This window comes from Nuphar pumila, chromosome 11 (assembly GCF_984573655.1).
Source record: "Nuphar pumila chromosome 11, dmNupPumi1.hap1.1, whole genome shotgun sequence".
Lineage (NCBI taxonomy): Eukaryota > Viridiplantae > Streptophyta > Magnoliopsida > Nymphaeales > Nymphaeaceae > Nuphar > Nuphar pumila.
In genome coordinates, this window is record NC_143259.1 from 41,332,504 (window position 1) to 41,345,885 (window position 13,382).

Genomic DNA, 13,382 nt, shown 5'->3' on the forward strand with positions numbered 1-13,382 from the left:
GATGCAACATAGTCTCTTAGGTTCTACATGACTAATTTATATGCAATGAATACTAAGGGAAGAGTTCTCCTGCAAGACTTGAATAAGCTCATGAACTTGACTAATTTATAAGAAATGAATACCAAGGGAACAGTTCTCAGGCAAGCCTTGAATCTCATGAACTTGGTCTGTCTTCATTGTGAAGAAGCAAAAGAGTTCCATCTCCAAACTCAGCACAACCGTGATTAGCATTTCTTAAACATAAGCTCCGCCTGAAAAGTCTCTCTCTCTCTCTCTCTCTCTCTCTCTCTCTCTCTCTCTCTCTCTCTCTCTCTCTCTCTCTCGTGTTAGATGCACCCTATGATCACATATAAAACACAGGCAAGAAACTCAAGGACGAGCTACCAAAATAATGTTACTAGAATTTATTGAATATTGTTCAATCAGTTCGCATTCAGGGAGAAATAGGCTCCACCACGGTGCTATTATTGCTGTAACTAACTAATCATCAATCTCTATTAACATCATAAATAAAGTTCGAATTTAGGCATTTCTATGCTGCAAGGCTTTTCGATGCAATCTCAAAGACATTTTCTGACAACCCATTGGCAGAAACAATCTTCTCCAATTGAGCCTGACATTTTGACAAAAACAAAAATGTCAGACAGTATCCTGAAATACCAAGAGCTGTAAAACAGGAGAAAAATTAGGATAAAAAGAAAAGCATTCCCATCTTAATGCCAATGAAGTCACTGCCGTGCTTAAGCCATGGAAACTTTGGAAACACTAGTGTGCTTGAGGGATAAGGGTGCACAACGAGTCAGAACAGCCCGAGCTCAACTCAGGCTGACTGGTTTAAGCCCAACCTGGGCTCGCCTAAGAAGTTAAATGAGCCAAGCCTGTACAGTAAAAACAAGCACAGGCGCTTTTCTGCTAAGGTGTTAGAGTTTCCTCAGACCTCTAGTAATCTGGTGTTAGGTTTATGCTTCATGGCTATCATGAACCCAGCTGAGCCAGGCTCGAGCTCGACCACAGGCTGGGCTCATACATTTATCAGGCTTGGCTTCAGGCTCGAAACAAGTCTGAGCAGTCAAAAAATAAGTTGAGGCAAGCTTTTGGAGCTAAAGCTCAGATTGTACCTGGCTCGTGTGCCTATTGATGGATGCATAGATTGGTGTACATGAAGGGTAATGAAATATTACCTTGGCAAGAGCTTGCCGGTTCTCGTCGTAACGCTTCCATCTTGAGAATGCCGACACCATGCGTGAAGCAACCTGCAAAGAACAAAATAAAGAGTACACCTAAAATTGCTAGGAGAACAAAGAACACCACATGAATATGCAAATTTCTTCCTGTTTCATAGCTTTTCATGCTTGAAAGAATTCACGGCCCATGAAAACGACTTGAAACAAACCTGGGGATTTAGTTTGTCAAGCTGCAATACACAATCGCCTAAGAATTTATAGCCAGAACCATCCTTTGCATGAAAATTCACAAGTGACCCACAGAATCCACCAATGAGAGAATAGACCTGATACCCAAGAAAATAACAAGTAAACCTGAATGAGATAGCTGGATGGTTAGGTTGCACTTAAGGGTGCAAATGGATCAGGTTTGATCAGGCCTTCAATCTGAATCTGCCAATAATTTCAGTACAGAACCTTAAAATACAATCCAAAGTGCATTCGAACAGGCTTCAGATTTACATACGTAGATTAGTTTAATATTCAGGTCATCATTTTGAATTGGATCTATTGTCAGATGTAATGAAAAAGGGCGGAAGCACCAATAGAGCAAAAAGCACTCCTTAAGAGTGACCACTAGAGCCAAGAGCACAAACACTAAATGTGCACACACAAAACTCTCAAAAGTAGAAAATGACTTAAAGTCATAAGTTGGATATTATTGAAGAAAGGAAAAGAAGGGTGAAAACCCAATACCTTTAGAAGGGGGAGCCTCCTCTATATATAGAGGAGGAAAGCTAAAGGAGGACCATAAAGGGGGCTCCCTTCTAGTCGTTGGGAGCCCCAACAGTCATAAATATGACTGTTGGGGCCCCAACGACTAGATAGGTGGGGCCCCTTATGGTCCTTAAAAGTAAAACTGGAAAAGTAAAAAAGAAAAAATAAAAAGGGGAAAAAGAAAGAAAAAAGGCAAAAAAGAAAAAGTACAAGTGGATTTACCAAAACACCCCTATCGGGTTTTTGGTTTGTACAGAAAAAGAAAAAGAGATATATTATGTATATATACATATATACATATATATACTTATATATATACGAATGTATATATATAAGTATATGTATATATATTTATATATACATAATTTAACATGCCCCCTCAAACTTTACGGGGAGAAGACCGAAAGTTTGCCAAGAAGAAACATGAATCGTGGAGTTGGGAGCGCCTTGGTGAAGAAGTCAGCCAGTTGATATTTTGAAGTGACCTATGGTAATGTGATGGTCCCTTTGAGATATTCGTCTCGAACATAATGGCAATCCATTTTTATATGCTTGGTCCACTCATGAAAGGTGTGATTGTCGGCAATGTATATCGCACTTTTGTTATCACAACAGAGCTTGGTGGGAGTGAAAATGGGAACGCCTATGTCACCAAGGAGACTTCTAAGCCATACGATTTCCATAGTTGTCATTGTCATAGCCCGATATTCAGCTTCAGTAGATGATAGTGAGACCTTCTGCTGCTTCTTGCATCTCCACGAAATGAGAGATTCACCTAAAAAAATGCAAAGACCCGTAATTGAGATACAATCATTGGGATTTCCTCCCCAGTCAGCATCAGTAAAAGCAGTCAATTCAAGAGATGAGGAAAAAGATAAGAAGAGTCCCTTGGAGATGGTATTTTTGATATATCGCACAATTTTCATTACGGCCGCCATATGAACCGAAGTAGGTGCATGCTGAAACTGGCTTGCTACATGAACTATATCTGGACGTGTGATGGATAGATAGGTAAGGGATTCGATTAATTGACGGTAGGGGGTTGGATCCTCAAGAAGAACATCATCTTCAAGTCTCAGTTTCGTATTGATAACTTCGGGAGTCTCAACTTTCTTTTCATCAGATATTTCTGATTTGGTACAAATTTCTGCAGCTAATTTCATTTGAAATAAGATGTATCCTCGCGCGGAATAAGCCACTTCAATTCCTAAAAAATATCTCAAATAACCAAGATAAGACATATCAAAAGTTTCTTTTAACATAGACTTAACATCATTTACTCCCTTTTTATCATTCCCAGTGATGATCATATCATCAACATACAGCAGAAGCATAATAATGGAGTCACCTGTCCTTTTAACAAAAAGAGCAGTGTCAGTATAGCAAGAAGAAAAACCTAAATTGATTGATACATTACTAAACCTGTCATACCAAGCTTTAGGAGCTTGCTTAAGTCCATATAAGGCCTTTTTTAATTTCAAATCTTTTCCATTTAAATTCATACCTGGAGGTGGTTCCATATAAACTTCTTCATTCAAATTACCATTCAAAAAGGCATTTTTGACATCAAGTTGAAAGATTGGTCATTTTTTAACCGAGGCTATAGCAATAAGAGCTCGAACACTAGTCATTCGAGCAACTGGGGCAAAAGTTTCATCATAATCTACCCCATACTCTTGGGCATATCCTTTGGCTACCAACCTAGCCTTATATCTTTCTAATGAACCATCACTCTTAGTTTTTACTTTAAAAACTCATCTACATCCAATACGTTTCTTGCCATCGGGAAGATCAATGATTTCCCAAGTTTGCGCCCTTTTAAGAGCATTAAGTTCTAGTTCCATAGCTTTATTCCAATGAGCATATTGTTTAGCATCATTGTAATGAGATGGTTCATGAAAGGAGTGAAGAGCAAGTAGGCATGCTCGGAAGTTAGGAGAAAAAGAATCATAAGAAACAAATCTATTTGGTATTTTGGAAATACGATTTGATTTTCTTCGAGAGGTCTCTTCGATCGACTCACTTTGAGAGAATTTTTCAAGGACACAAGGAAGAATCCTTTCATTTCTTCTAGAGTAGACTTGTATTTGTCTTGAAACATTTTCTTCTAAGTTTTGATCATCATTTGGATGTTCAAAATGATCTTCACTAAGAGGTTCACTAGGATCAATATGATCATCTATGATGTTTTCTTGAGGCAACAAGTCAAATAGAAAGGAATAATCAATATTTTCATTTGGTTGGTGCGAAAAACCATTCTCTTCTTCAAGGAATGTGACATCTTTTGAGATATAAAGTTTGTTCTTAAGCATGTCAAAACATCAATAACCTTTTGTTTTTCGCCATATCCCAATAAAATACATTCAATAGCCCTAGAAGAAAGTTTATCATTTTTGTGAGTTAGAACAAAGCATTTACATCTAAAAATTCTTAGTCTTTTATAATCGGAAGACATATTGTAAAGTTTTTCAAATGGAGAAAGATTTTTCAAAGAGGATGAAGGAGTTCTATTGATAAGATATGTTGAGGTTAGAACCGCTTCGGCCCAAAAGGATTTTGGGATATTTTTTTAAATTAATAACGTTCTCGTAGTTTCTATTATGTGTCTATGCTTTCTTTCCGCAAGACCATTTTGTTGCGGAGTGTTGGGACAAGAGCGTTGGTGACAAATTCCATTTTCTTTTAAATAGCTTTGAAAATCATTGGACATATATTCGCCTCCCGAATCGGACCTAAGAATAGATAGATTTCCCAAAAATTGATTTTTAACCATTGCATGAAATTCTTTAAAAAAGGAGAAAACTTCGAATTTGTGACTTAGGAAGTAAATCCATGTAAATCGAGTGAAGTCATCAATAAAGACCACATAATACGAAAATCCTCCTTTAGACAAAATAGGAGAAGGTCCCCACACATCGGAATAAACAAGTTCAAATGGCCGAGTGGTAAAGTAACTTCTTTGAGGAAATAGAGTAGCTTTAGATTTCCCAAAAATGCAATCTTTATAAGTCATGTGGTTGTCTTTACAAGTATTGTTCAAAAACGGAAAAAGAGACATTTTTACAAAATTTGGATGGCCAAGTCTCTCATGCCAAATTCCAATACTTTTGTCTTTTACAAGATTGCAAGATGACTTAGATGGAAGAGTCAAAAAGTCCATAAAATAGAGATCACCCCTTCTATGGCCTTGCCCAATCAGCTTCCCTGACTGAAGATCTTGCACGGTGCAATCTTTAGGTGAGAAAGAGACTTGGCATCTATGATCGGTGATTTGAGAAACGGAAAAAAGGTTTAAATTAATTTTTGGAACAATTCTTACTTTAGGAACGAAAAAGTTTTGAGAATTTTTAAAATCAAGTGTTCCAATACTTTCAATTTTCAATGATGTTCCATCAGCCGTTGAAACATAAGAAGATATGGGTTCGGAAAAAACATTTGAAAGAGAGTTTTTATGAGATGTCATATGAAAAGAAGCACCAGAGTCTAGTATCCACATACCTGGAGGTGATGACGAATAGGCGATGGCGGCTCCGGAAGTTGAAGAAGAAGTCTTGAGAAGATGTTGGAGAACTTCGGAGATATGATTAAGAGTTTCTTTGATATCTCCCTCTTTGGCACTTTCTTCTTCCTTCTTTGGAAAATTTTCTCCAACCGCGGCTACTTTTCCCTTAAGTTTGGGACAAACCGGTCTAATGTGTCCCGGTTCATTACAATAATGGCATATTATTCCCTTTCTAGGCCCATTACTATTTTTGTTAAAGTGAGGAGGTCTATATGCTTTAACATTTGATCCGGGCCTAGTAACAGCCAAAACTTCATCACTCTTAACACTTAAGCCAAGTCAAGTTTCCTCTTGGCATATTTCGACAAGGGCGTCTTCAATAGCTAGGGCTTTGCTTCTATGGAGAAGAGATGCCCTAACTTGTTCAAATTCTGGGCGAAGACCATGAAGAAATTGAAAAAAGAGCTCCTTTTCAATTTGTTCCCTTCTTAACTCAATATCTTCCGGAGCAACCCATTTAGGCTCAAGAAGAGCAAGTTCATCCCAAAGAGGAGTTAGAGAGCTAAAATAATCCCGGACACTCATATCCATTGGTTTGGTGGAACGGATTTTTTCTTGACAAAAAAAATTGTCGAGCAAGATCCTTTTGGGTATACAGACCCTTAAGGAAAAACCATGCCTCATTGGCCCTTCTAAATTTGGCAATATTAGCACAATTTTTAAGGTCTACATTGTTCATAAACCATGTCAAAATTTTTGCATGGTTACTTTCCCAATCCTTAACTTTGGATTGATGGTCATTAATAGCTTTGATGCGCTCATCGCCATCTAAATCTTTTTCAACCTCATTTTCGATTTTGGTGAGAACAAGAGAAGGTTCGGGAGTAGTTCCCATAACAAAACCCCAAAGTTTCTTACCTCTTAGATGATTTTCCATAGCGGAGGCCCACATGAGATAGTTGGACCCATTTAGCTTAAAAGAAAGCTCCACTTTAGAATCACGTTCCATCGGCACCAAATATCCTTCCTTTCTTCAAAAATTTGAGAGACACACGTTCCAAGATAACAAAGAGAAACCCAATCACCAACCGAGCTCTGATACCATGTAATGAAAAAGGGCGAAAGCACCAATAGAGCAAAAAGCACTCCTTAAGAGTGACCACTAGAGCCAAGAGCACAAACACTAAAAGTGCACACACAAAACTCTCAAAAGTAGAAAATGACTTAAAGTCATAAGTTGGATATTATTGAAGAAAGGAAGAGAAGGGTGAAAACCCAATACCTTTAGAAGGGGGAGCCTCCTCTATATATAGAGGAGGAAAGCTAAAGGAGGACCATAAAGGGGGCTCCCTTCTAGTCGTTGGGAGCCCCAACGGTCATAAATATGACTGTTGGGGCCCCAACGACTAGATAGGTGGGGCCCCTTATGGTCCTTAAAAGTAAAACTGGAAAAGTAAAAAAGAAAAAAGAAAAAGGGGAAAAAGAAAGAAAAAAGAAAAAAGGCAAAAAAGAAAAAGTACAAGTGGATTTACCAAAACACCCCTATCGGGTTTTTGGTTTGTACAGAAAAAGAAAAAGAGATATATTATGTATATATACATATATATACTTATATATATACAAATGTATATATATAAGTATATGTATATATATATTTATATATACAGAATTTAACATCAGATTCAGATCTAATTTGATCCATTTGCAATTTTTACATGTGCAATCCTAGATTTGGTCTTCAATAATAATTGAGGAAAGTCTAGATTTCATTCTATCATAATCAAGGAATTGCGGTTTCAAATTCAGAACAGCCCCAGCTCAACAATCAAACAAAAGGGGGGGGGGGGGGGGGTGAAATGAAATGGGGATCTTCGAAACACGTGCTTTGATTAACAAGAGCAAGTGTCAAGAATGACAGTAAAGCACAACCCTTAAAAAGGGTATAACTGGAAACAAAATAAAAATAAAAATGTATTCTTTATTGATATGAAAAACCAATTGCTTAAGAAGCATTGGGGTAAAATACAAGAGGGGCTGCACCCCTTTATATACACAGCTGAAAGAGGACTCAATAGAGCTGTTGGGCACAGTCCAACAGCTCTATTAAGAGTTGTTGGACTGTGTCAGTCCAACAGCTCTATTGCTAGTCAAGTCTGGACAGGACTTGACTAGCAACAGTCATTCTAGTTCAAACTGAACTAGATGACATAAAGACAAAAAAATAAAAATAAAGGAAAAAAAAATACAGAAAAGAAAGAAATTAAAAATGTATTTATATATATATAATAATATAATATTATTATATATACATATATGTACAGTTTTACATTTTAACACTCCCCCTCAAACTTACGGTACAATGAGCGAAAGTTTGTCTAAGAGAAAGTGAAATCGGGGAGCAGCGAGAGGCTTTGTAAAGAAGTCTGCTAACTGATATTCTGAAGTGACATATGGCAGATCAATTATCCCGTGTAGATATTCCTCTCTGACGTAGTGGCAATCCATTTCGATGTGTTTGGTGCGTTCGTGGAATGTTCTGTTACTGGCAATGTAGATCGCACTTTTGTTGTCACAACACATTTGTAAAGCCTTTGTTGCTTCAACTCCCATGTCAGCAAGCAGTCGTCGGAGCCAAACTACTTTCATGGTCGTGGTTGCCATGGCTCTGTATTCAGCTTCGGTGGATGAGAGAGATACCTTCTGCTGCTTTTTACACCTCCACGAGATTAATGATTCCCCTAAAAAGACACAAAAGCCAGTGGTTGAGTGTCTGTTATTGGGATCACCTCCCCAATCAGCATCAGTATATGCAATTAAATCAAGAGAAGAGGAGGAAGATAAGAAAAGTCCTCGTGAAAGAGAGGACTTGATTTATCTGATAATACGCATGACTGCTCCCATATGAACAGAAGTAGGAGCATGTTGAAATTGACTTGCTGTATGAACAGCATGTGTTATATCTGGTCTGGTAATGGATAGATAGGAAAGTGCCCCGACAAGCTGTCTGTAAGGAGTAGGGTCTGCAAGAAGTTCTCCATCATCAATCTTCATTTTAACATTAACAACTTCTGGAGTGTCAACTTTCTTATCATCAGTAATACCAGACCTGAAAACAATATCAAAAGCAAATTTAGTCTGAGATAATAAATATCCTCTAGGAGAATAAGCAACTTCAATGCCTAAAAAATATCTCAACAAGCCCAAATCAGTCATTTCAAAATGAGATTTAAGAAGTGTTTTGATTGTTTTAACTCCCTGTTTATCGCTTCCGGTGATGATCATATCATCCACATAGAGAAGAAGCACAATGATCCCTGCATCAGAATTCTTAATAAACAAAGCAGTGTCAGTTAAACAGAATTGAAAACCAATATCAATCATAACACGACTAAACCTATCATACCAAGCTTTTGGTGCTTGTTTAAGTCCATAAATAGCTTTTTCTAAGCGAAGGACTTTACCCTTAGTAATACTTAGACCAGGAGGGGGTTCCATATATACTTCTTCAACTAGCTTTCCATTTAAAAAAGCATTTTTGACATCCATTTGAAAAATAGACCATTTTTTGATAGAAGCTAAGGCAATTAAGGTTCGGACAGTAGTCATACGAGCCACCGGAGCAAAGGTTTCTTCATAATCAATCCCATATTCTTGGGCATAACCTTTGGCTACTAAACGGGCTTTATATCTTTCAAGAGTACCATCACTCTTGGTTTTAATTTTATAAACCCATCGACATCCTATAGTTTTCTTCCCTGGAGGAAGATCTTGAATATTCCATGTAGAAGCCTTTTCAAGTGCATCTAATTCAGCTTTCATGGCTTCTATCCATTTGATATCATTTTTTGCTTGAAAATATGTGGATGGTTCTTCATATGAGTGAATTAATGCAATAACTGCCCTATATGTGGGTGAGAAAGACTCGTATGATACAAACTTTTCTGGAGGCCTCGAGATTCGGGATGATTGTCTAGTTGGAATGTTAGAATATTTCTCAAGTGCACATGGAGTATTAGACTCTTGTCGCCTAGAATATTGAATACTAGTATCTCTATGAACTTCTTCATTTTCAACATTAAGATCAATAATTCTTTGATCATCATCAAAGTTACAATCAAGGTCATATTCATCAGATGTTGATGTTAGATCTAGCAAAAAGGAGTACTCAGTAACGTCTTTTAATTTTCTAAAATCAAAGCTCTCCTTTTCAAGAAAGGAAACATTTCTAGACACATATAGTTTATTATTTTTGAAGTCAAAACATCTATAACCTTTCTGGTTTTCAGCATATCCTAAAAAGGCACAGGGAATCGCACGAGGGGAAAGTTTATCATTTTTGTCAGTAAATATGAAACATTTGCACCCAAATATTCTTAATCTAGAGTAGTCTGGAGAAATGTTCATTAGTTTTTCAATGGGAGTGATATTTTGTAACGAAGAAGATGGCATCCTATTAATGAGATAGGTGGCAGTTAAGGCAGCTTCTGCCCAAAAGTCTTTAGGGACTTGATTTGCTATTAATAAAGTTCTAGTGGTTTCTATAATATGGCGATGTTTTCGTTCTGCCAGTCCATTTTGTTGAGGTGTATAAGGACAAGATCTTTGATGTGTGATGCCATGCAATTTAAGATAATTTTGAAAATCTGTGGATAAAAACTCTCCCCCTGAATCTGTGCGAAAAATAGTAATATCATTTTGAAATTTGTTTTTAATCATATTATGAAAAGTTTGAAAGTATGAAAATACTTCAGACTTATGTTTGAGAAAGTACATCCACGTATGTCGGGAGAAATCATCGACAAAAATAACATAGTAAACAAATCCTCCTTTAGAAATTACTGGTGCAGGACCCCAAACATCCGAGTGTATTAATTCAAGTGGTCTTGAAGAGAAAAAGGTTCTGTTCTGAAATGGTAATCTTTTCATTTTGCCGAGAATACAATCTTTACAATCAAATGATTCAGAGTTACAAAATTTTCCTAGATTTGGAAAATGTTGGATTTTGGCTATATGTGGGTGACCAAGTCTCTTATGCCACAGTTCCAACTCTATTTTTTGAATATTATAACAAAAAGCTTTCTTCGGCATTTCCAAAAAATCCATGTAATAGAGTCCTCCTTCTCTATGGCCTTCCCCAATCAGCTTGCCTGACTGGCGATCCTGTACCCAACAACCATGAGAAGAAAAAGAAATATTACACCCATAATCAGAAATTTGAGATACAGATAAAAGATTTAAATTTAATTTGGGAACATGTCTAATTTCTAGAATAAAAAAAAATTTTGTTTTATAAATTTTTTCAAAATTTCCTATTCCTTCTATTTCAAGAGAAGTCCCATCAGCAGTAAAGACCTTTGACACACTTGTTTTATTTTTAACACATTTGGATAGACTTTGATTATTTGGGGTCATATGAAAAGATGCACCAGAGTCAAGAAGCCAAGAAATTTTACCTAAATCAGAAAAAGATGAGGCTGCTGCGCCGGTTGAAGCTTCAGATGAAGAAGAGGCACCTTTGATGAGAGGCTGAAGAATCTCCATTAGTTGGGCCAGGAAAACTGGTGCATCCTGATCTTTAGGCTCCGATCCAGCAATTGCAGCTATTTTTTCTCTCAGCTCCTTAAGTTTGGGACATTGTGGCCTGTAGTGTCCCGGTTCATGACAGTGATGACAAATAACTTTCTTCTTATCATAGTCACCATTTTGTCGGTTAAAGTGAGGAGGCTTATATGATCGAACATGATTCCCTGGTCTAGACACGGCTAAAACGGAATCATCTTCAATTTTTAAAGAACCTTTCCGGAGACGATTTTCTTCCATTGTTAACTCTTCAATAGTTTCAACAATAGAAGGAATTTTTCCCCGGTGAAGTAGGGCCGATTTAGTGGTTTCAAATTCCGGCTTTAATCCAGTGATAAACTGGTAAAAATGTTCAGCATCGAGTTGTTTCTGACGAAGCTCGATGTCTTCGGCACAATGCCACTTTGGTTCTAAAAGGGAAAGTTCTTCCCAAAGTTCGGACAACCCATTGTAATATTCACGAATAGTTTTGTCTCCTTGTGTCATCATTCGAACTTTTTCTTGGAGGTTGCACATGTGTGCAATATCTTTAAGGGAATACATATTCTTAAGGTATTCCCATGTCTTATCGGCATGATCAAATTTGGCAAGACTTGAGCATTTTTTAATGTCAACGCTATTGATAAGCCATGACATTATCTTCGCATGAGATATTCTCCATTCTTTCCATTTCTTCTCGTATGAGGCAATAGCCTTGATTTTCTCTTCTTCCGATAGAGGGACCTCTTTATCTCCCTCCTTTTTAGTAAGAGATAGCTTAGGTTCCGAATCGGAACCATCCACAATCCCCCATAAGCCTTTTCCCCATATATGGTGCTTCATGATTGAAGCCCATGTTACATAGTTCGTATCGCTTAGTTTCATAGGCATGATGGTGACTTTATCATTGTCATCCATCGATTACAAGGAGAGAAAGAATAGGGATAGAAGAGAAACAAGAAGGAAAATGAGAAAGAAAGAAAAAAAAACAATACAACAAGATGTGAAATCTTCTCCAATGAAGTGATAAAACACTTCTCTTCAAGTGGCGAACACTTTTGCAAACGGGCACGGAAACCGAGGCAGCTTTTCCTCAAGATTTAGTACTTCCGCGGCTTTGATACCATGAAATAAAATGGGGATCTTCGAAACACGTGCTTTGATTAACAAGAGCAAGTGTCAAGAATGACAGTAAAGCACAACCCTTAAAAAGGGTATAACTGGAAACAAAATAAAAATAAAAATGTATTCTTTATTGATATGAAAAACCAATTGCTTAAGAAGCATTGGGGTAAAATACAAGAGGGGCTGCACCCCTTTATATACACAGCTGAAAGAGGACTCAATAGAGCTGTTGGGCACAGTCCAACAGCTCTATTTAGAGCTGTTGGAATGTGTCAGTCCAACAGCTCTATTAAGAGCTGTTGGACTGTGTCAGTCCAACAGCTCTATTGCTAGTCAAGTCTGGACAGGACTTGACTAGCAACAGTCATTCTAGTTCAAACTGAACTAGATGACATAAAGACAAAAAAATAAAAATAAAGGAAAAAAAATACAGAAAAGAAAGAAATTAAAAATGTATTTATATATATATAATAATATAATATTATTATATATACATATATGTACAGTTTTACATTTTAACAGGGGGGGGGGGAATCTCTGCATCTAAAACATGGTAAGTATTTAAGAGAACAAAACCATCTGAACCTTGTTTGGATTGCGAAGATCAAAGGCTGGGTGATTCAACAAGTTATTCACATTCTTCACGTTTCCAGGGATGTCAGACATGGCTTGAAGGGCAAACCATTTATTCACAACCTACAGAAAAACAGGAAATCTGTTGGATAGCGTGACAATTAAGCATGAATATATTTTTCACAATTGCTCTCTCTCTCTCTCTCTCTCTCTCTCTCTCTCTCTCTCTCTCTCTCAACAGTCTGGTCATCATTCTGTGCACACAAATAAATAAAATTGTACAATGTTCCAAATTATAAGTTTTACAACTGGAAATTTTGACATTCAGAAAGGTGTTAGCAAGATAAGAAAGAATACTGTTTTTTTTTGTTTATTATATGAGAAAACGGCAACTGGGATCAGAGACCTGACCACCGATGAGAAAGAAGTATTTGTAGCGAAGAGGAAAACAATGATGAATTTGCATCACCAAATATGTATTAAGGAAACATAATCTATGTCACATACATGTGTTGGTACATGGGACAATATGGCTATGACTGGTAAGGCATGATTGTTTTTCAAGAAAAGGGTGCAAGGTTGCAGCGGTTTCTTTATATAAAAGAAAATAGAAGGCAAAAAATATTTGCAAAAATATACATCTCTTGTCTGTAGCAGCACCAAAAACACTCAGGAGCAGTACC

General features: G+C 37.1%; 1 protein-coding gene across 1 annotated transcript in view; it reads right to left on the minus strand.

Moving 5' to 3' along the window:
* Positions 1-381: 381 nt before the first annotated feature.
* The window catches only part of LOC149822304 (puromycin-sensitive aminopeptidase-like), a 109,346-nt gene continuing 96,345 nt past the window's right edge, over positions 382-13,382 (minus strand). Inside the window, exons 29-32 of the mRNA XM_089981063.1 lie at positions 12,712-12,822; positions 1,394-1,510; positions 1,182-1,253; positions 382-613 (exon numbers count right to left, since the gene is read on the minus strand). Of these exons, the coding sequence (XP_089837189.1) occupies positions 533-613; positions 1,182-1,253; positions 1,394-1,510; positions 12,712-12,822 (381 nt within the window). The 3' untranslated portion in view covers positions 382-532. The remainder of the gene's footprint in view (positions 614-1,181; positions 1,254-1,393; positions 1,511-12,711; positions 12,823-13,382) is intronic.